The sequence below is a fragment of the Hippoglossus stenolepis genome, chromosome 21, assembly GCF_022539355.2.
Source record: "Hippoglossus stenolepis isolate QCI-W04-F060 chromosome 21, HSTE1.2, whole genome shotgun sequence".
NCBI classification, from domain to species: domain Eukaryota; kingdom Metazoa; phylum Chordata; class Actinopteri; order Pleuronectiformes; family Pleuronectidae; genus Hippoglossus; species Hippoglossus stenolepis.
Window position 1 is genome coordinate 14464956 of NC_061503.1, and position 24675 is coordinate 14489630.

At 42.6% G+C, this 24675-nt stretch overlaps 1 protein-coding gene across 1 annotated transcript; it reads right to left on the reverse strand.

The window, feature by feature from the left end:
- Nucleotides 1-1870: 1870 nt before the first annotated feature.
- On the reverse strand, nucleotides 1871-22582 carry gfra1b (gdnf family receptor alpha 1b). Its single transcript, XM_035146553.2, has 10 exons — nucleotides 22040-22582; nucleotides 21438-21746; nucleotides 20570-20653; nucleotides 10154-10332; nucleotides 9734-9906; nucleotides 9131-9240; nucleotides 6910-7044; nucleotides 6565-6758; nucleotides 3994-4041; nucleotides 1871-3491 (listed from the first exon to the last, which is right to left on the reverse strand). The coding sequence occupies exons 1-10, from the start codon at nucleotides 22077-22079 to the stop codon at nucleotides 3339-3341; spliced, it is 1425 nt and encodes a 474-aa protein (XP_035002444.2). The 5' UTR covers nucleotides 22080-22582; the 3' UTR covers nucleotides 1871-3338.
- Between the last annotated feature and the right edge of the window lie 2093 nt (nucleotides 22583-24675).

The window sequence follows — 24675 nt, forward strand, 5'->3', positions numbered from 1 at the left end:
TCTCTTATCTGTCGACCCTGCACCGCTGTGGAGAAGATGTGAGGGGCGGCGTCTCAAAGAAACCGATGTCACCTAGTGTTTACTGACATTTGGACACAACAAAAGCAACAGACATAGAGAGAGAGTAATAAAGTGAAATTGCTGCTGCTCTCCTGGTTAATGGAAAAGGAGAAATCCAAAGAGGTTCTGAAGCAACGGAGCCGTAGAGGTCAAAGTTGCAGTAATTAGACGGGACCACTGCCAGGCAGAGCCGCTGCGATTGCTCTGTTTTATCAGGATTCTCTTGTATCTGTGACTCGGGTCGAGCTGCCGTGGTTTTTATTGTTGGTGGGAGGTGGAGTCTCGGAACGCTATCTCCTGCTCCTCGGGGCTTTACGGCAGAGGGACAGTAAACAGCAATGATATTTATCATAGGTTTAATGACGACTATTCTCGCCTCGCAGCTTCAGTCAACTACTCTTAAAGTGGCCTCTTAAACTGTTCAATTGTAACGTCGAGCACATCTGTGAACGGAGCAGCAGCTCGAGCAGATACCACCGAAAGGTTTTGACTTTGACTCAAGCAAACAAGCACACGGAACAAACATTAAGCTAAAAAAAAAAAAGGTCTGTTAAATATTATTTTTATGATCTTGAGATAAAGAAAATGCATTAGATCGGTGTCACATTTCAAATTGTGGATGTAAGGCTGGTGTTTGTTGCTTTTAACATGTTTGACCTTTCTGTCCCGTCTGTGGTTTTCAGCTTCAAGACCATTTGTTCCCACTGATGATGTAAAAATAGGCGCTAAACAAATACTTAAATTTCAAAGATAAAGTTGACTTATTTCTTAATGCAGCTCCAGGGGGACTGTAGTTTTTAGCAAATGTTACTCAAGTGGGACTAAAATAGTGGATTTATGAGGAGTGTGGGAATTAATGTGCGTATTGTTGTTGGTTATGTTAACCAAAGGAACAGTGTGGCTGAAGGATGGTGCTTCCCCCCCACCAAGGCCCAACAGTCCCCTTATAAATCCACAGCGAAATTCACTAGATCTGGATTTTTATATATATATCTGTCCTCTAAACATGTCTAATTTTTTTAATGGGTTCTTCCCTGACCCCCAAACCCTTCTTCAAAATTGCGCGGAAGTCTATCCAGTAGTTTTTGCGTATTCATGCAAACAAACTGATAATAAAAATAAATCATATTGCGATTCTGGCATGTTCCCTTACGTCAGGAGAACATGACCTTGACATATCTGTGGAACCCACAATGCATCCTTTCATTCCCGAGAAATGAAGGCGCCAACCGGTGGATCCTTTCTGGCACAACTGATCCCAGGATTCATTGCGATTCAGTCACTAGGTAAGAAACGAGACGTCCGGCGCATCAACTCATCGAACGGTTCACAGGATAAAAGTGAATATTTCCCAAAAATGTAAAGCGAGTCCACATTTTCTAAACTAAACATCCTCTCTATAGTTCCAAATGATTTTAGATTTCCATCCACTACACTTCCCTTCTATCAGTCGTCATTTTCCTCACACAAATAACATGCAGAGAATATTTTGTCCCTTTTTTTGGGGGGGGGGGGCTTCTGTGACACATCTAATAAATCTTCGGCTCTGCGTCTAGGTCAAGTGCTCCATCACGGTGCCAAAACAGTCTGTCCTCCATAGGCTGCGTCCTTGTCCGCCTGTGTCACTCCGCTCCGGGACTGATGTGATCTGACTGACAATGGCCCGTGTGTCTGCCAGGTGCCGTCGTAGAGTCCGGCTCCACAGGAGAGCGGCGGCCCGGTCGCCGGATGAAAGCAGCGTTTGTGGAAAAGATATGAGCCCAAAAAACAGACTGTATCATTCACTGTTGATTGTAGAAACCAGCACGAGTCACTCTTCATTATTTTTATTTCACCTTTTTTTCCGCAAAACACTGAACAGTTAAACCAAATTTGACTTCTCCCTGTACATAAAGATGTCCTCCTATAAGACGCGTCTCCACTGCCTGTGATCTGACTTCAAATTCGACAAACAGTTATTTTCTCACCCTTTTGAAAAACAAATCACCGTCACAGGTTTGAGCTGCGGACGTCAACAGGGATGTAACCACACACATTCTACACGTTTCTTCAAATGTAAGGATGTTTTCAAAACAAGTCGTCCCTGTTCATTATAGTTACATTCGTTGAATCTCTTTGATAATTACAGTATCATTAAGTTGATAATAACCATGTAAGTGTTTTCATCTTTTCCCCCCAATTGCATCCGCAGTAATTGCCGGCAATTAACGTGAACTGGCTTTTGTCTTTTGGCGTCGCTCGACACGTCCCTGATTCGTCAGAGCTCCGTCCTCTCACTCTTTAACAGGATATAATTAGGTGGAAAATCTAAAATAAAACATAATAGAAGAAGTCAAATGATTCCAAAAACACATTTGACTTTTTAGCCATTAATTCTAAATGTTCTCGCTGCTGTTAGAGATAGTTCTGGTGTCCCTGGAGAGAAACACCCTTTAAGATAACATTATGCACTTTGCCATTAAAATAGAATTACACAATAAAGTCGTATCTGTAGCCACACGAGTACAGAACCATATCCTGTCACATTTTTATAAATCGTGGCTACAACAGAAGAAGCTGAGACGCCTCGGTCACCGAAAACTAACGTTACAGACGATATGTTACAACCTAACAGCAGCAAACTGTGGCCGAGTTCACATTTCACGTATTGTATGTACAAAATGTGGTTTTCAGAGGCGATGTGATAAAACCACAAACCACCGTGACAATCAAATCAATCTACAAAACGACTCTACGCTCAACATGTGGAGGAGAAACGTGTCGGGTTCTCAGGGCCGATCCCTTCAGAGTGTGATGAGTTCAAATGTTTACCTGGTTCCGCACAGTGTCAATGATCAGTCGTCCACAGTGACGCGTTAACACTTACAGCTCAACACTTAGTTTTCCTTTTGGAGGACGACCTTTGAAGCAGACACTCTGGAGACTTGTCCACTTTATCCTCATAACGCCGTTCAGCACGTTGGCAGTCGAACTCAAATTTCATTTCAAAGAAGTGGATCGAAATTAAATCAGATTTTTTTTTTTTAAGTCACCAAATTGGTCCCACGAGGCAGTGAAGTCAAATGAGCTGATATCTCAGCAGCAGCAGCAGCTTCAGCAGGTTCAGTTTCAACAGATCAGCTCCTCAGGTATAATCCACTCTCGATTCCAGTGCTCTTGCTCTTTTCCACTTCATGACAAACAAAAGAAACATGTAGGTTTTTTTCGCTCTCTGGCAAATGAAAGTTCATGAGTGGAGTCACGTCTTGAGATGAGAGCGCGGCGTCGAGCCTCACTTCCTACAAAAGGTAGAAGCCTTCCTGCGGTAGCACTATAGGTGTGAAACCAAAGGCCAGAGCGAGGAGCAAACTGGAGGCGTGCAGGCGGCTGAGCTCGGCCGGGGAACTTCTGGCGACGGCGTTGGAGTCCCTGGACTCGTCCAATTGATGGTTCTGGAGATGGAAAGGAAAGAACATTACGCCGAATGGAAAAATAACGAAGATACTTTGAAATAGATCTTTTTTTTATTTTTCTGTGGGATCCAGCATCAATCTGAGATTTGGCTCAATAAATGAAAATCTATTAATATTCCTATATGAAGGTGACATCAGTAATAGAAGTAGAAATATTGTCAATATTAAGTTGATAACTGCATCTCTGTCAGACTGAGATTTAAAGGTGACAACACAAAGTGAAACAAGTGCAGTGGAAACAAACATAGTAAATAAATAATGCTGTGACTAATCAAAGTATAAAATATTGAGCTTAGTGCATATTTTTGTTTATTAATATCCAGATTTAAAGAATCTGTGTAAAGATATAAGTCTGATCATATGTTGAACTAACCTTGGTGTCTGTACTGACGTTACATTCTCAAACATTAGTATCATTCTCCTCACAAAAGCTTTTATTAGATCTCGTACAAGAAGCTCACAACAATACAACGAGTCTCACCACACACTGCTCAGTATCCACCGTTTGATTCGACACCAGCTTCTGGGCCTTGAGGGAAAACAACAAGAAACAAAAGCGGAGAGAAACGTTAACTTTCATTCTGTTTGATTGTCTTTCAAGATCACTCACTGACTCATGATGGGGCAAAGAAAAACATACACAAAACACAAAGAGGTGGCTGCTTCTTTCATGTCGTCAGTCATCGAGTGTAGCGGGGACTGAACCGAGGTCGAAGCAAATGCACGGTCAAGGTCAAGCACAAATCCTTAATACGTCAAGTTAAACTCCCACAGCCGCGACTGTGAAGTAAACATTCTCCCTAAAGTAAATTTCCCTCGTTCCCACCAGTTGCCGCAACTTTGACCTGAAGGAACCCTCTTGTCCAAATCCATCCCCCAAAGTTTGTCTCTGTGAGATCCCGGTGATTGTGCAGCCTCAAGGTTACAACGATTTAATGCATTGAAACTTTTCTCTGGCTGCTCCGAACCCTCTCAGCCGCACGTAAACACACACACATGCATTTCCACACTCGCAGATACACACTCACAGATACAGAGATGGACCACAGAAAATGATAAAGTGACTCTACGGTGGTTTGGGAACAATAATAAACACGGCACACACTGGTTTTAAGTAGAGAGGATTCCACGAGCCAGGATTGTGGAGAAGAATGATTAATTGCTCTATAGGAGGTCTTTCCTCCTGCAGGAGGTTTTTAGCGGCGATAAATCATATTATCACTATTAAAATCCAATATGATAGATTGTCTCGCTTAAAGTTTGTGATATCATCTCATTTAAAAAATATAGCCCCGTGGTATTTACCCGAGGAGGAATAGCAGAGGTCTGAAGTGTTGTGGCTGAGGCCAGAAAGTAACAAAGCAGCCGCAGCACATTCCAACAAAACGTGTCTTTTTACGATGTTAAATATTAACTTCAGTTCTATTGGATATTTCAAAACTGATAAACATTTGCATCTCATTGTTTAAAGTTAATATTGGGAATTGTTATAGATCAACAAAACATTCAAGAGATGTAAGAAACGATAATAAGCAGAATTTGGTGAAAGCTTTCTTCTTGGACTTGTACCAGTTCTTGTAGAGTCGCCCCCTACTGGTCATTGAAGAGAATACAGGTTTCAGGCACTTCCTCATTGGCTTCACTTTCCGGATCCCGAACATTTTTATATGTTATATGTCTATTTTATTGAGACACTGTCAGAGGGACTCAGTTCTCATGCAACTAGGAGGTTCATTAAAAGGATGAGCCTCATGCTAGCAGCCACATGTTGATTATTTAGTTTCTATTCTATTTTATAAGGTTTTAGGTAAATACAAAGCTCAGTCTTTCCCTATATCATTAACCATGAAGTATTGTACATATAGGTATATGAATGCAATTATACTCTCTCTCTCTCTCTCTCTCTCTCTCTCTCTCTCTCTCTCTCTCTCTCTCTCTCTCTCTCTCACACACACACTACCTCTGTGGGCCTTATCTGATGTTTCTGTGGTAACCAATTAGCTTTGACACGACAGATTTGGAAAGCCTGACTTTCTGCCCGGGGGCGGGTAGACTGTGCACGCCATCATAAAACCATCTGTGATCCATCAAGGTGACGGAGCCTGACGTCTGACGCTCTGACGAATCTCAATTTGGATTCAGGCTCTTTCTCTCAGAACTTTTTGGAGGTTTCTGAAGATGTTTGTTGTAAAGTATTTATTCTGCTCACATTCAGGGTCCACATTTTTTATTTGGGTTATTCCTTGAAAATGTTTACATTCTCTAATGTTCAGAAAACACATCACTTTCCTCACACACTGCTGCAGCTCCTCTTGTCATCCTCTGTCTGAAACCACTTTTAGCTCCTGTCTCTTTAAGGCCCCCCTCCTGAGAAAGCCCGGTCTGCTCTGATTGGTTAGCTGGTCTACTCTGTTGTGATTGGTCAACCACTTCCAGCACGTGTAGCCTCCGCTCTCACTTTACCTGGCGTGGATAGGGGGCGTGTCGGACCGGCTGCGAGGCGTGCAGTATGCAAATGTGGGGAATTGTGACGTCACTTTAGTGTTGACTTTTTAATTTGCAGACTTGTTAAAAAACAATATAACACACTAGAAAATAATTTAAAAAGCATCATATGTTCAATATAATGAGTCATTTCTTTATTTCTTTATCCTATTCTTTTTTAACTGTGGACATGAGGCACAGCCACTAACTGCAAACAGATACTTCCCCCCCAGCAGCACTGAGAGCAGTGCAGGTATAATATACTCTGGATTTATAACAGTGAAAACTTTATATTGTCTAAACTGTGCGGTCAAACTAAATGTGCTGCAGAGAGGGCTGGAGTGTGGCATGACAAATGTTGCTGATTTCTAGATATGAATTGTCTGTAATGTTTTCTGGAGGCTCCTAAAGTCACAATGGTACAAAAACAACGTTAAAATACATGTATGAATTTTTATGTTGACAAATCTGCTTTCAAATCTTCTCTCACATTTACACATTTAATTGATCTTCAGTGCAGCGATGACATCTCCACTTAAAAGATGAACTGTATTTTATAAAACTTCACCTGTAAGGTTCCGCAGATGTGATATAACGAGTCTCTGTTGAGATGCGGTTTGGTCACGTCTGCGTCCAGAGCGCCGCCGGCTCGCTCCTTAGCTCTCCGGTTGATGCTCGGATCTGCTGCCGTGGGCTGGATGGGGGGTTGGGGTTGCCAAACTCCGACATCAGTACCGTTGCCAAAAGCCTGGATGGCGTTACCTGCAAGAAATACAGATGGAATAGGATTCAATGAAATTGTGATACTGTTGATACATGAAACTATTCCTTGGATGGAGGCGTTTAAACTCAGCGGTGCAAAGCTGGGAGGGAAATCGGTTTCTTTACAGAACTTCTAAATGTGGGGACTCACGCAGGCATCTGTTCTTGGTGAAAAACTCTGAGAACTTATCACAGTCCGGTTTGCTGTTCCCGCTGCTGCTGCAGTCGCACCACGGCGAGAGGATGATTCCAAGAGATCGCACGTAATTGGGCGTCATCACCGTACCTGCGGCACAAAAGAGAAGAAAGCCTCTGTAAAGTCACCGTGGCCGTCGTCCCATCGTCAGAGCTCGAACCTCCAGGACTCGTCTTGATTCGGTCGCACACATTCAAGGCTGTGCACACTTTGAAATCTGATCAGGAGCCTTTTAAACCCCATTTACAAAGTCTATAGAACTTGCACTGGACTGCAAGGTGCCTCATTAAGGAGCCGTGTTATCATGCATAACTATCACTCTATCAATGCTTCCCTTTTTAATAAGGAGCCCATTGACTCTACCCTCTGCTTTGACATTGACGCAGCAACCTACTGCATCGTGGTGATAGAGCTCAGCAATACAACTAAAAATTATATCAAGATAATTATTTTCACATCAGTCGATATCGACACTTATCACGATAAATGTCTCACGACTATTTAAAGTTTAAAGACTGATTTATGCGTCTGAGTGAAGGTTGAGGTTTTAAACTAAGCAGAGAATGACAAATATTTGATAAACAGCAAAAATATTTTGACAATGCTATTTTATGTTGCTATTGGAGAGAATTATATTCTTATACTTACAGATATTGTTTTTTAACCTGACATGATTATTATTATTATTGACTTATACATGATTTCCATAATGATATAGCAATGCCAGTGGTCCTGTCTGTTCCACAACACGTAGAACAGTATAAAAGATGTTACTGATGTAAGTTGTCCTCCTGATGTAACTGAATGAAAGCGCTGCCTTCCTCTTCTTCGCTGTGCGAGGACAGACAGGTTTCTTTTTGTCGGTGGCGACACCAGGGGGAGCCATTAGAGGCTGTAACCTGTGTGTGAAGTGCTGCAGATTAAAATGTCCGCCTGTTGCGTTCTCGATTGGTCACTGTTGCCCCGCGTTCAGATCTCATTATGAAAACTCAGTGGGACGTCATTTTTTCCTCCTCCACATAATGAAACCTGCTGATGGAGGAAGGACTGATCAAAGGGAAGTGAGCGGTGCGCGGCGCACGGTGGATGAACTGTGACGGCCTGTGCTCCCCACAGATTTGCAGGTTATTGACTGTGATCTCGTCTGTCTGGGCTGCCTCGTCGATCCGGTGCCTAACCTCTGCTGTGGAGAACACATCAAGATAAAGTTACTTGGCTTGATACGTGAACATCTGTGAGGGAAGGGTGTGGGTTCGATTACACGCCGACAAATCAGCGGTGCCACAGTTTAATCTCTAATGAAAAACCAGAGTACGAGCAGTTTGTGTGTGATTTCAGATTTATGATGAGATGTTTTCAACGCTTCTTAACAAAAAAAAAAGACATAAATGATCCAAGCAAATCGAAGTGTATGAAATATGAAGGCCGTGGTTCTATGGTGACCAGCAGTGCCGGATGTAGGAATTTTCTAAATCAGGGGCCACAATTTACACAGAAGGTCCAATTATATGTCCAACATCCAAGCACAACTCCTGATTCAGTCAGGTGCACACTTCAGATTTGTGTCATTCCTTGTTTATTGTTTTAAGCAAAGCCACAAATAATTGAATATATTTGGAAAATTGTTCCTTATTCAAGCAAATTGTGATTAGAAAATAAAAATTCTAAATAACATGTCATATTTATTGTTAGTAAAGTGTTTGTAAAGTTTCTTTAAAGACTACAGACAGGACAGGGGCACTTCAGGGGCCAATTTCAGCTGGGGCCTGTGCCCCCCTGGACTGGGATCCGGCCCTGGTGACCACACTGAGGTAAATCCTCTCTGTGCTTTAAAGGAACATGTTTTGTATTCTGTGCAGTTTTAGAGGAAGAATCTACGGAGGCCTTCAAGTGCAAAACAAAATCAAATAGAATCCATATACATCACTTTTAATTAAACAGACGAAAGCTTCACGCAATCAAACATAAGAAAAAACTGAATAAAAAAACGAGATAAAAAAAACAATACAAACAAGTTTGATTGGAAAAAGAATGCTCATGATTCGAAAAACCGATTCTGCTCCTTCCTTGTTCCCTCGAGTTCCCTGATTGTCACCGAAACAAATCAAAAGAAGCACCGTTAGCAGCGCGACTAATTCTCAAGCTATTTGTGAAACATTCTGAGGGAATCACTCACCAATGAGGCCTGAATACGACAGCAGACAATCAGCGTAGTTCTCCCTCAGACAGCCGGAGATGGAGCGAGCTTCTGGCTGACAGTTACTGATGAAGTCTGCCAGCCTTGACCTGGAAAAAACAAAAAAACGTAGATAGAAATGCAAATACCCCTGATGCTGATATTGGATTTCAGGCTCGTAGTGAGCGAAGCGCTTTGTCACATTTATAAGCAACGGTTCAACGATTTAAAGACGCGTGAAAACAAATCAGTGTTTCCTGTTCAACTCTGCCTGTTAAAGTATAAATTGTGAAAGAAAGAAAAGAGTAGTAGCTCCTTCACTGAATGAAAGACCGAGGTTATAGCGACTGATGAATTAAACTCTCAGTTGTCAGTTTGTACTTGTCATGTCTTAGAAGAGAATCTCTGCAGGTGATGTGAAATTATAATATATTTGCAATGAAGTAGACAAGAGGAGGCAAAGTTATTTTATTCCATTCACTCCAATCTGCATGATTTTGCACTGTGGGAGGAACCTGGAGAAAACCCATTAACCATGTGGAGAACATGCCAACTTCACACAGAAGGAATCCTTAATATGTGCGTGTGTGCATTGTTCGTTACCTGCAGATGTAGTTGGTCTTGCACGAGTTCTGCAGAGACAGACAGTTTGGTTTGTCCTTGTCCTCGTAGGAGCAGACGGGCACGATGGTTTGTCGTCTGCGTTCCGCGCAGGCCGTCTGGTCCCCTGCTGGACAGGAGCAGTACAGCATCCCGTAGCTGTATTTAGCTGGAACCTTCATTTTGGGGAAACAGAGAGAAGAGAGAGTACATGTTGACACCGGTGCCGTTATTCCCTGGAGGGCAAACTGCATCCTGAACATTTTCACCTTCCAAGAGCAGCTCCTGTTTATTAAGATCCTGTTGTGCAACTAAATGTAAAATTACACATTAAACACAGCATTTTTACGACTTGTGTTTGTGTCGAAACCACAAAATCAAACTCAGAAAAAAGAAGCTACAAGTAACCCGCTGCTTCATTACCTTGTCAAAGAACTGTCGTAGGGCTTTGTGGCATTTGCGCTTGTTGCACGCCTCGGAGGCAGACACCCTGCTCGTGCAGGGGTTGATGTACGCCGAGCGGTATTTCTTACATGTGTCGTTCAGGTTACAGGCTTTGGCAGCGTTCAGGCAGTTGTTCTCCTTCGTGGATGCGGGCTCGGCTAAGAGAGAGGGGAGAGACGGCACAGTGTTTTATTGTGCAGGTGTTAGGATGCAGGAGATACTTGCTTGTCGTTCGGGACACAGAAAGAAAACAAGATGGATCCTGAGGAAAATATTGTCCTGCATTGAAATTCAAAGGGATTTTACACAGTTATCCTCATTATCAGGATCATTTCCAGCGTGTAACACAGTTTCTTCACCTCTGGATGTGTCACTGACTTTTTCCACCCATTATTTTGCATCCATTTAAAAATCGTCACCTCCGGAGAAATGACACTTCTCCATTTTAATCCACATTTCTAAGGAAGCTCGTTTATATCTCTGGAAAAATATTGAGTCAATAGTCTTTTGGAGATATTTTGGGAGATTTCATCAACAGACTCGGGTGGTGAAGACACGTGGCAAAGGGCCAAGACGGAATCGAACCTGCGTCTGCTGCAGGGGGACTTCAGCCTCCGTGTTGTGTCAATATTGACGTGAATCATCCAAAATGACGGGAAGTGAATATTCATCCCAGACATCCCACTTGAAAATGGCCCTTGAGATCTTTTTAGTCATTTAAAAACAAATTCTCGGAATGTTATGGAACATTTACTTTGACTGAAACAGCGAAAAAATCCACAGTGTCAGAGGTCGGAGCCTTTTTGAATTATCATACAAATTGTGTGGATACAGAAATACAATTTTACAGGGAAATATCTTAAATTATTGCACTAATTTGTTGTTGCAGTTGCTTTGTTTCACATTTAAATTCTCATATCAGATTCATCTCTCAGACTTCATTAGCTCCTCCTGATCACGTCAGCAATATGCCCCTGAAGTGCACATCTCATCAAAATATACAAAAGTCTGCTGCGGTTTTTGTATCTCACAGAAGACACAGAAATGTACTTTCTTGAAAATCCAACACAGACTCGAACCAAACCACCCATCTTTACTTCCATCCCCGTTTCCTTCCAATCAGAGCAAAAGTGCTCTGCAGCCGACGTAATGACGCTCACATCTCATTTTCTCATTTGTTGTAGTTAAAGTCCTTCCCGCTCCACTGACTCCCCGCACGGCAAAACAAACTGTATCCTCGGCCTCGGCATGGAAGAATGAATTCTGTAATTCTGCCTTTTGAGGTGGAATTGAAGTTCACTGCGCTCTTTCATGCACCACAGAATGAGCCCTGATTAAATCTGAATACATTCTTGAACCTTGGGTTAATCACATATTACAAAAGCCATTACTTACATCTGACAAGTGCCTGGAGATGTGGGCTGTGATCCTGCAGTGGCCGTTTGTGGCTTTTTGGGCCATAGGTGTGACAGATTTACCTCAGAATGCTAAACTTGGCTGTATTAACACACCCTTACTCTGAGGATCTGGGTTAAAACGTGGCTCTGCTTGTGTGTGGTTGTCAAGCTGAGAGTTAGAAGGTTGGAGCTGTAGGTCAGGAGTGTGACATCACCGACACCCCCTTGGCAGGAAAAAACCTTTTCAAGGGCACTTTTGCATTTAATCAGCTAATTGTGTGGTCCTACTTTCTCCTTCTGGGGAATCGCTTCGGCACAAACCATGTTTCATATCTTCCTTATTCATCGGGGCGTTGTTGACGTAGCAAATTTCAACCAACACGCCCCAAGAGCACGTGAAAAAACTGCGACGGATCACAAATGTGATTCAGAGCCATGAAGTCAATTTGACATTGACAGTTACATAAACAGGGCCGTGTTGAAGGTTGTTGTTAATAGTCGTCTGGGCCGTGGACTGATTATCAAGGTGGACGACACGTCTCCACTTCCGAAGCCGAACTATACTTTAAGTTCGGTCCATGTCCCATCCACTAACATGGAGGAAGCTGGATTAATGACCTTTACTGCAGCCAGGCTTCACCTTTGAGACGCTGCCATGTCGTCCATCTTTTTTATAAACAGCCTATGGTCTGTGCTTATGTGCAATTTGTATAATTTTGTGTTGCATGATCTGTTTGTTTCTATAATCCTCTTAAAGTCCTAAAGTTTCAACTAAATACCGCGAAGTGTCTCATTTCATTTGATTTACAGACAAAGCCCACCAGCTACAAAAAGGTGATTTGTAACCTGACATCATTTCCTGTTAAAAGGCCAGTGGAGCTTAAGGAAAACAAATCTCCCTCAGACGTCTTAGGTTGCACCCCCCCCGAGCGAGGCCACCACGCTGCTGGTGCAGACCTCCTAATGAGCCAGTCTAGGAATCTGACCCTTTGACCTCTAACAGGTTGATACTAAAGATCTTTAAAAAGGGGCCGGCAGCCAGGTCTGGTTAGGGAGGAAGAGGAGAGGTCTACTATCGTGTCCTGGGGGCTGCTCACTGGTGAAAGTGAGAACCAGAAGTCTACGGGTTTTGTAAAACCGTGAAGGGGGGGTTGGGGTTTGGGTCTTAGTGGTGGATTTAAAGTTTTAATAGATTAATGAGTAACTATGTGAAAGTATTCGTACACATGGATGTATCTGTGCTGGAGAAGAATCCGTTGGTCTAGTATATTTTAAAGAAAGAAAGGCATGTGATTGTATTTTCTTTGCTGTTCTGCTTGGAAACGACTGTTGATGGTTGATCAAAGTTCATCACGATTCTGCAGAAGTGCTTTTATGTTTGGGGAGAATGAAGCTGAGGAAACATGTAAGAAAAAGGATGTAGAGGTTGTTGCGTCTCAGGAACATCCACAGGAATCAGTGCATCCTTCTGATTCTGCAGCCCCCTCACTTCTTTCAGAAATGTTCTCAGACGAATTAATCATCTTTTTGCACAGGATGTGGAATAAATAAGAGCAATAAAACGTCCTGGACTGAAGTCGCCGTTTAGCACAGGGGCAGTGAGGTCAGAGGCGGCAGAGTCGGTCCTAAAATCTCTCGTCTCCCGAGGGTTTAGTTCCACTGCAGCAGTTCTGGATAACAATGTTCCGCCGAGAAATCGCTCAGGCCACTCTTTTCCTCTTAGACTGTGTTCCACCACTATAGGAAAAGCAGATTACACGAATATGAAGTGCTCCAGTGTGATCCACTAACTAAACCTCAGGCGGCAGCTGAATGGAGACGTGGAGGCAACAAGTAAATAAAAATGGACAGATATGAGCTTTTCATGTACGTATTGGTATCTGCCTTTCTATTTGCCGATATGCACCGATGTGAAAATTTATTTTACACAATCAATTTCTTATGTAAAAACAATTATTTTATATATATTATTTTCAAGTTCGATATATTTGGTCGTAATTGTGTTTTCATTGTATTTACAGTTTTTTCTAGGGAAGTTTATGTTTAAAGTTTAAAATATCAAGACTAAATTGCATTTCTGTGTTATTAGGGTTTGATAACGACGTATTTGGAGTCATTGCCAAATTTGCTTAATAATTAATCATGTTGTCCATGTACAACCAAGCCACAGACTCAGCAATGCTCCTCAGCAACAGATCCTGAGGCTCAAGTGTGGAGGCCTCTATTATGTACATTTCACATATCGTGTTTTCCAGCCCCATCATCTCCCTTTAGACCTGATTCCCCTGCATATTCTCCCTCGCCCGGAAACTTAAAACCATTACCCAGTCTCCATTTACAGTCGGGATGGCTGTCCAAAATAAAAGTCCTTAGCCATGTATCACTGCTTTATTTAATCCCTCCACTTATTGCCTGCCCCTCTTTGTCGTCCCCTTATAAAAGAAAGAAAACAGCAGTGGTCGGAGCCGTCTCCTTCGTCTATTAGGCGTCCTGCCAGCGTCCCTAAATCCACGCCAGTGTCTCCGAATTTATGACCGGACCCGAGACCCATTTATTAAGTGCACCCGTGTAATTAGCAAAATCTCACTTAGCTCCAACTGCTCCGGTTATTCCTGTCCCCCATTTAATCCTCCAGACAGCCATTCGTCCTGCCTTGACTTAAAAAGCATTGCTGAAGTTTTAACACACGACTCTGTGGGCGAGGACGCTGCTGCAGAACCGTGGGACTCGTGCGGTTGAGGCAGCGACGACGGAGATTAGAATATTTAGCGATTGTGACGAATGGAAGTTGCTCAGATGTTTGATTTTTCATACTGGAACCATTCGTCCACATAGTGACAAGCAACCAACTCCCTTTAAAAAGTTTCAGGTTGGGGGGGGGGGACATCATGCAATAACATCTCTGCTGGCAGATGTGACTCGGTGGTTGCGAATGAGGTAAAGTAATGTGACATATGGAGCCACTGTGCCTGCAGGACACAGGAGAGAGATGAGGAAATTCAACTGCAAATCCCTGTGGATGCACCTGTTGATGCTGCGCAGGAGTGGGGGGCACTTTGTCTTCCTAGTTTTTCAAAAAAGTCGATTCCAAATCAAATATGAAACTGTCCTGATGTGTAAATTAGCTTTTCACCATCAGCCATTGTCATTTAATATCACTAATGGATGTTCTTCATTGTTCAGAACAACCTTTGATGTAGCTTACAAAATAATTCCTTGAAAAGATGCTAATTAAATATATAATCAGCATATGTAAATCTATAAATTTATATAAATGAACATACTCACCATTAACAAATAAGAATTTTGTATATTTAACATTAATTATTCTTAGAAAACTTGATTTTAATCGATGTACCTGTTTTTTATGTAAATCAAACAGACTTGTATACATTAATGAACATGTATATTAACCCTCCTGTACTTTGGGTGAGAAAAACCTTACAGGGGCATGTACATGTCACTGCTAATGTATGATAATTTAAATGCGCTGGATGATTTGCATGTATGAAGCTTTCCATTTAGCACTAATGCACGTGCCACATCGCAGCCTGAGTGATTGTGTGCTTGTGTGCGTACGTTTGTTTGTGTGGGTGCAAGCGCGTGCTCAGGTCACATCGAATAATTTAATTCCTGGCCGAGGAACATTCTCCTGCGTGTCACCTGCAGCACGCAGCGTTTCATTTTCCCATCTCAAAGCTGTGATTAGCCGGAGCCTGCATCATCACTCATGGTTGCGTATCCACTTGGCTCCCCCCCGCTCAACTTGTCATCGCGGCTAAGCCATCGGCTGCACTCATCTTTGTGAGGAATTCACACTCTGCGAAGCCCGAGCCTTCATCTTGCAATGACGTTGGGTTAGTGCACAAATGTGTGTGTTTGTGTGTGTGTGTGTGTGTGTGTGTGTGTGTGTGAGCAGAAGTGGTAAATAGTATTTTCTCAATGATATTCTTGCCATGATTCAAATTGTCAAAATATAATTTCTGATGTAGCTTAATTCAAAGCATCAGAACTCAGCAGCAAAGTAAGAATGACATTTTTTCAGGAGTGTTTTACTCCAACATTTCAAGTCGTATCTCTCTCTCTCTCTCTCTCTCTCTCTCTCTCTCTCTCTCTCTCTCCACACAGCTGAACATTTAAATTATGTCTTTTCACAGTAAACTACACTCAGCATAGGAGTTGATATGAACTGAAGTTTTGATTAAGTTTCTTCAAATTAAAGTTAAATCGATTGTGTTAATATCACAGGTGGATTTTCACAGTTTTCTTTTCTCGGTGTATAGTGATTGATTTAATGTTGTGCCACAGAATTAAGTCGTAGAGCAAAACAAATAAAAAAATCTGAAGGTTGAGAATTCCCATTATAAAATTTTAATTTTAATCTTAATTAACATGTGTTTTTCTTTATAATGTTTGCATATCATTTATTGGGCAACTGTCTTCTTTCTATATTTACATTGTTTATATTTTTGTATTGTTAGTATTGTTTATAGGTTGACGATGTTGCTCTCATATTTGAATGTTGATATTAGGTTCTGGTTTTATTCTTGTAACCTTCTTGTGTTTAGACTTTTGGATTTGTCGGTTCCTGTTTTACTTTGAAGCTTCTTTCCCTGTGTTCCCTCCCTCTAATTCCAGCCTGGTTTCCTGTTCCTGTGATGGCCACCTGCTGCCATGTGTCTCACCTGAGTCCAGGCTCCTCTGTTTGTTTGTGAACTGAATATGGATTTGTACTTAACTCGCCTGCTGACTGAACCGTAAGTCTGATTGTGGTGAATTAATTCCACCGTCCTCTTTCTGCTTGTTGTGTCCTACAAACCCCAGACCTCACCTCAACACTGTAAAAGTCATGTGTCACGTTGAAGGTTGACTTACTTTATATTTATTGTATAAACGCTGGTATTACTCTGTCTACCCCTTTTCAGATGTGCTTTATATTGTGAAAGAAAAACTCTGAAATCCAGAACGTTTGCCACCAAACAGAATGAAGTTTTGTCTGTTTCGCTTCCTGCCAGCGAATCCTCAAGTTTTTGAACATTTGATTACGAAGCATTTAAGTGAATTCCTAACCCTCAGCTTGTGTCTTATTATCGGGCGTCGAGCTTCCTCTGGTTAACTCGGTTGGAATAAATTGCTTTATTCCGCGGTTACAGAGGGGCCGAACAAAAACAAAGGCGACGCGTGGGAAAGGAAATGCCTGGAGATGAGTCGCTGATATGACTGAGAGCAGTCTTGTGTGCAAGGGCTCAGCAGATTTAAAGCGTTTCCCTCCGACCGATTGCGGCTGTGATGTTCAGCTGCGGTTTGTCTGCTCGTGTATGTGCAGCCGACAGACCCGGCCCCGAGGCGAGAGGACAAAGACTACTGAGGATTAATCTGTTGCTTCAGGCGGCGAGAACCACTGAATTATTCTTGAGATCTTTTGCAATGGGAAAAGAATCATTCCCGAGTTTCGTCTCTTGTGCACGGACCTGATTCTCTGTGAGACTGCTGATGAGCTGAGAGGATGGTTATGGGAGGAGAGGGGCAGGATACTGGGCTCAGTGGTGAACCAGCATGGGTCCTGGTGAGCGTGGTTGTGTCCATGTAAGTTGAGAGTTTGTTACTGAAAACATTTTAGGAAATATGTTTCAATTTAGTATATGTGTAGAGGAATTTCTGTATTAAACAAGAACTGAAAGATAAAATCAGAAATTCAGATTAGAGCTCAACTGATATGGGGCCCGATGCCGATACCAATATTAGGGTAGTAAAATATTAAGAAAATTTGCCAATGACTCCAAATATGTCGTTATCAAACCCTAAATTTCATTTAGTCTTAATATTTAAACGTATACTTTCCTATAAATAACTGCAAATACAACGAAAACCCAACTACAGCCAAATATATCGAACACGAAAAATAATATATAAAATACATTTTTTTCACATAAGATATAAACATGAATGCACATCTCTGCATTGTTTATTGTGTAAAATAAAAGTGTTCACGTATTCCTAACTTTCAAATAAAATATAAACACATTTTTGTCCTTGTCAGAGTAAAGCGATGAGAACCTACAGAAGGAAACAGTGGATTTTATTCTCTTGCTCATTCTTATGTACAGTATGTGCTCCTCCCCCCCAAAAACATCCTCTTGTAATCTAATCAGTCCTCGTACCCGTGGTGCCAGACTTTCTCTGGATAAGGCGAATCAGTACATCTTGTTTCGAAAATACAAAAAAGTAGCTTATACTTATGAGTTGAGAATGTGATGCACAAGCAGATACACTCTGCAACAAACCCTGCTACCTCAACTTCGGCTGCAGGATTGTGAAGAATATAAACATGAGGCTGCAGGTACATCGGTAATAATCCCATGTTGTGTTGTGGAGCAGTATGATTTAGAGATGATTTAGAGTTTTGCTTGTTGCCCCCTGGTGCTGCGAGAAGAATTTTTTAAAGGCGTAAACATGGTGTGTGTGTGTGTGGTACAGAGGCTACTGTCTTCCCATCGTTCTTACTGCACAACAGCATTGTGATGCATGTGGTTCACTGATCTATAAATGATGCAGAATTGAATATCAGCTCTCGCTCGAGACCATGTTCTAGTAGTCACGATCTTCTGGTTCGGTATTGATGAGGATATAAATACATCATAAGTGAGCGGCTTTGGTTGGAGCCATAAATAAAGAAATGTGACTCTGTGAAGGTGGAGCTCAAAACAAAGTAGGGCCGGCATGAGGAGTGGGAAACCGAGTAGCCACGCTCATGTCACGGCTCCGTGGGTTTCAGTATTGGGGTGATAGGCATTCGTGCGTCACTCAGGATAAACTTCAATCACTTCTGCCGTCTCCAAGTAAGACTTTAAATTTGTCCAATTCTTAGAAATGTCTGAAAGCAAAGTCAAGATTGTGAACATGGTAAATATTTCACTTTCCACCACGGACTATACATGAGGACAGACTTCACCTAAAGATGGACGACAGGACAGCTCCTCAAAAGTGAAGCCAAATCATCTCAATCGCCCCCTGGTGACTGGCTGCAGTATAGGTCATAAACCCCGCCTCCTCCATGTTAACAAACTAAAAAGTCCAAGTACACGTGAAAATTGTCTTCTTCTCTTTCAACATGTTCGTCTAGTGCTCATTTCTCTGATAAGTTATAAGTTATTCGATGCTTTAAAAACAGCGTGAAACGTCACTTGATTGACCTGAGACTGACTCCCGATTGGCAGGCTACACTTCTCTGCAGTGATTGGACACATGATCATCAATGTGTCACGCATCTGTGATATTTCAGCTTCATTCTACTGCAACAGGAGGAAGCGGAGCTGCATCATCCATCTTTATACACGGTCTTTATGATTAACACTGTCATTGTGAGTCTCTCTGAGCTGCAGACGCTTAAGTCTTGATTTCTTGCTGCGAGATATTTTTCAGTTTCATCATCATTTGCAAGAAGTCATTTGGGGGAAAAAGAAAATCTAATAAGTAGGTATAATAACCTGGATTGGTTAATCATTGCAGTGATCATCACGTCTTAGCGGTGAACACAGGAGACCCAGATGATTCCATCCTGGCTCACATGAGCATTATTCCACACAGCCCGTTGCCTGAGGCCTGGCTTAGTCTCACACAGGAATGAGGTCACTTATGGCAAATGGATTTCTTATATCTAACCCATTAGGTGATTTATTTATTTTCAGAAGCGCCTTTGGCTGCTTACACACTTCTATACATTAAACAGTATGTATCCTTAACGTAGGTGATATCTTACACTAACGCCACCTTTTTATAATGATTAAAACCACGAGGTGCACATAATGTGAGTCACTGGCTTTGATAGAAGAGCGTTTTATCAGCTGATCAGATATTACAATATGGCTTGATGGAGATTTACTGGGATTTCTTTAGATTTCGGGCGCTCTGTCTTATTCTTCTTGGCCCTTTTTAATAATCGCTGTTTTATTTGACTTCGAGAGCCGTTATCCGAAAGCCTCACAAATCCTTCCCTGCAATCCGTCTTCGTCTCACATTGCTAGATCCGCCTCGACGTTACGTTTTGCACCATTCCAGCGCGGGCGGGGGGGAAATCAGGTTGCAATAACTTTTTCTTTACCCTCCGTTTGAAATACAGTCAACCATTATGTCATTGCACGTGGAGCAGGGGCCACAGTGGTACGCTAAGTGGATTCAATCACAGCGAGGGAGGGAGAGAGGGAGGGAGAGAGGGAGGGAGAGAGAGAGAGAATCAAATAACCATTTTTTTTTTCTACACTGAAATAGTAGCTGGCCAGTGCAGCGGAGTGCAGAGAGAGACACACACACACACACACACACACACACACACACACACACACACACACACACACACACACACACACACAGAGCTTTTATCAGTGCCATTGAACACAGACATATGGTGATTGCTCCTCTGTGTGTGTCTGATCCCTGCAGATCGAACATGGGCCTGTCTACGTGTGTGCACCCACTTCACCTGCACTCCACTGACGTCTGAGGACATTCGTTTCCATTACTTTTCTTTCTTTTTAAATCCATGCATTCGGCCCTGGAAGGCTCCCACGTCTCGAACAACACCCCCTTCACTCTAAAAGGCCGATTAATTAAAAACCAGCTCATACTGTAACTGCTACTTCCAGCGACCGTGCTGTGACGGAGGGTGGAACACATGCAGACCTCTAATCGCTCTGAGAGCTTCGAAAGTGAAACACACTTAATGACTCTGCTTTGTGTACGGTGGGTCACAGTGACAGATAAAAGCTTTTGTGATGGATAATGGGCGTCGAAAGCTGCAGCCTGAAACCAGACGGCAACAGAAAAGAGCGGGTTGTCAAACAGTGACAGATTTTTTTTGCAGGGTGATGTGGGGCCTAGACTTTGGGTTTGAGGCGTAACAGATAAATAATGGCCGTGTGCGGAGTGACTTAACTTTTCGAACAGTGTCTAAACTCAAACCCGAGGAATGGCAGCAATGTGAAAAAAAACAGCTTCTCACCAGCGATGATGGGCGCCAGGCGGAAGATGTCTGAGAGGCGGCTGTTGACGGGTTCATACGGAGAATATTCCAGCAAATCGTTACCTGCACGGGGGGGAGGGAACAAAATGATAGTAAACATGTGGTGCAGGTGGATCTGATCCTCTTTAACGTTATGAAATCAATTACCCTGAATGGCTAATTGACTAATCCCCCTTTAATTACTCACAGATAATACAGGAGCTCTTATGTTGTGATGCAGGAACGTGTGCAGGGGTTTGACCTTATGTTGATTTTCCAACAAGTGAGATCAGGTTGTATCGGGATACGTGTGCCGGGGCCATAAATCTCTGGCACCATGGAGATGGTGTTGGACATGTATTTGTTCCTGCTTGATTTTATAAGCAGACCTGCTCAGTGCAACGTGACTAATATTTACACTTCAGTGAGTTCAGGGTTAAATTGGGTGAAGGGTAATAATGTATCTGAGTAGAAATCTGACGTCCTTTTCTATGAGAGTTTCGCTCTAAGCTGCTTTCTCTGCACTTCAGATGTGAATATTGTTCTTTGTACCCCACTGACGATAGTTTTTCACATGCAAAACACATGAGATGATGAAACTGCATGATTATAAAGTATTAAAATAGCTGGAATGATGCTCAACACACATTAATGAATCTGTAAAAATAATCCCCAGCATGAAATATGTTTTATTGAATTACTTTTAATGCTATTTCACTAAATGTATGTCTCTTCTTGTATTGTAACATTTGAAATGCAGGACTTTATATTTGTGATGGATTCTGTTTAGACAAAGGAAAGTCCTCTGACTACTTTTAAAAGCAAGTCACTTAGAGGTTAATGGCTTTTCTCTGAATCATTGCATTACCCTGTAGGCTCTGAAATATGCTCCAGAAGATCCGGAGGCAGTTCTTCTCCTTCTTCATGCCTCTTCTACACCTGCAGTTGTTCAGGGGGCTCTGCTTCATGGCGTCTATGGCGCTGCGGCACTCGCCCTGCGCCTCCGTACCGGTGACCGCGCTGAAGTTGCTCTCCCTGCCCGCCACACACTGCCTCATCGTCCGGTACTTGGTGCTGCAGGAGTACTCCTTCAGACACTGCTCGCTGGCCCGCACGCAGTCCAGGCGCGCGGACCGGGAGGCTGCGCCGCCGTCGCCCTTCAAGGTGACCACCGAGTCTGGGAGTCACAAGAAGTGCGTTAGGGAAGATCCGTGCGCACGGCTACACTTCCAATCCCTCAATCATCAATATTTCACTCGATTGCACTTCATTTTTTTGGTTCATACAAACTTTCCGGACCCTGGATGATCGGTCAGAGCAAAGAAAACGCAGCAGTTTTACGCACGACAGAGGATGAGTCTTCTCCGCACTGCCACTGTTTGCTGCGCTTATTAAACCGGATTATTATAACTATTAAACATACTACAGCCTGAACATTGTAGAAATTAAACAGATAAAGTCGTTACTTACCCGGGAAGAACAATAAGATGGCGAAAGTTGTTAAAATCATTGCGCCACAGGGGGTTTGGAAAGTGGCTTGAACAGGGTGATCCGCGGATTATCTCGAAATGTCAAGAAGAATATGTCACACGGATCCACGTTGGTTGCTCGAGCTGTGGGCTGAAGTGAAGCTGCATCCTGTAGATCCAACAGGGACGATCCCAACAAGCCAGCAGCCGAGTCCAGCAGCCGAAACCACAGCGCGCAAATCAGCCAGGATCAGGAGTTTTGGAGGAAAACACCAGGAGCGCGCAGATGGAGCATTCCCTCCTCTCTCTGCTCCCATCAGCCCCCTCGGGGAGACGCAGGACAAAACTTTACAGCCGCAGATTGTAAAGTAAGAAAAATAAAACGTCCTGAGCCAAATCAGTTTAACTTAATGAAGGAAATTCACGTTTTTCTGTTGTACATCCTCCAAAGGCAGGAAAAATCCGTTCCACGCGCGTAAAGTCTCAACATCAGCAGCGTCTGGTCCGGACTCTTCTGCCTCCACATCAGCGACTGAGGCTCGGGATGCGACGCCTCAGGGCGTGACGTCATACCACTGTGCGCACGATGACCCCCCCCTAATCAACCAATTATCAGTCTCAATTTACAGCAAACTGCGAGGATGGTCACAACAAGTCGAACGCAATCAGCGAGCAGGTTAAATCTGTGACAACATCTCCACTGCTACAGAGCTCGTTCGTGAACTGTGTGAAAGAGCAACATTTATAATAGCTTATTCTATAGACTGTTTACATAACCTGCAGGGGGTGTAGAATATCTGCTATAGAACAGCTAGATTGCATTTTCTAAGCCGTTATTTGGGATGTTTTAAAAGTTTCAAGGTAATTCAGTCCCTGAGATTTAAACGCACATGTTTAAATTGAGAACACATGAAATGACATCGCCTCTGAAACTACAGAATTTAAACTGGTAAAACTCTCTGATTTAGAGAATGTGTGGAAAGTGAGAAGGAGGCATTCAGGAGTTTAGTCATCTTGGATTCTGTTCTGATAGATGTACTGATCCCAAACTGGGATATTCCTGTGTTACAGCAGCAACACACATACACAAGATATGAAAATATAAGAAGAACACTTTTACTGTAATAGGAATCGAATCGATGCATTTCCTCTCCCCCATGTGCTTGATTTGGATCAATTGCAGCCTCCTCCAGACATCACTTGACCTTTAACCCACAGACGTACATCTGCTCAGCCTTGCAGGACATCTGAGATGTACGCTGCCTTGCTCAAGGGCACCTCTGCAGCTGTTTCACACTTTGCTTTACAATAAATATCATCTGATATCTGTTAAACAAAATATCAAGATCTAGGGGAAAAAGAGGACGGGGCCACTTCATGTGACACAGCAGATGCCATAATGATTGTGATATCTACACAAACTAAATGGTTCAAAAGACGAGGTGTTCCAGGGTCTGGGTGGCACCACACCTGTCATGGCAGCCGTCGAATCGACAGAACAAAGTCCTCTCAGTGCCAAAACACCTTTTCACTTATTCATCGTCCTCTTTGTTCTCCTCAGTTTCAGGCACCGCCCACTTTGTTTCAAGATCATACCAAGTCAACCAAAGAGTAAGAATAGCAGAGCAGTTATTTCAAGTTCAAACACGGGTTCATTTATTCATGTGGAAGGAAAAAACAAAAAAGAGGAAGAGGGTGAAAAAGTGCAGTTTTATTTGAATGTGAAAGGATCAGAAACAAACAGAGGAACATGGAAAACTCATGTGAGGGAACAGTCAGTTTAGAGATGAACATGGAGCCTCAGGAAACTTCTTATTAACGTCAACTAATTATTTAGCCTCTTGGTTTTCCAGTCTACTCCAACGATGATCACCTCAGGTCCTTTATTTTGCAGTGTCATGATTTTTAATGGTTATTAATGTGAAGACATTTGTTTAAACATCTCACACTGTACATGAATAACCCACAGAGTCAAACTGAGGGAGAGTTTTACAGCAGATTGAATCGATTGGAGCGCGACTGATGGATCAATTCCTGAGTGCCCAGTGGATTACATTAGAATCATAATAGAAACTCGTCCGATGAGACGTAATTCATGTCACATCTCCCCATCCTGTAAGTAAAAGCCATCGATTTGTCTATTTGTTGTGGAGAAGAACGGATGCGAAGTCGAGAGGAGGATCCTCTGCAGCTTTCGATTGAATTTCATACTGTAAAATATCTTTTTTTTCTCCGTGTGCAGTTTGCATCCTTCATGGTAATTCGCCTTCGCTAATGAAGAGATGGCAGATTATTAGGTGACCCTGGTGAAAGCATTCAGCTATAAGACCAATGAGTCAATATCTTTCTATAGAGCTTCAACTGAGTCTGTGTCCTCCAGCACATAGTCAGTGCCGATAATGTGACAGTGTTATCTTTTGCTCAGACTCAAACAGTCCAAGGATCAATGATGGATCATGCGAAGAAAATATAATTACATGTCTATTCATTACAAGTTCACTTGCGGCGTCGGTTATATCTACTTTTCCGAAACAGGTGTAAATAACCCGATCGTGAAACGGTATCATAGCTTTAAGGATGTGATGGATTCTAGTTGATTAAAGGGCCCATGGCGGAGGTGAGGAAGCCATCACTCAC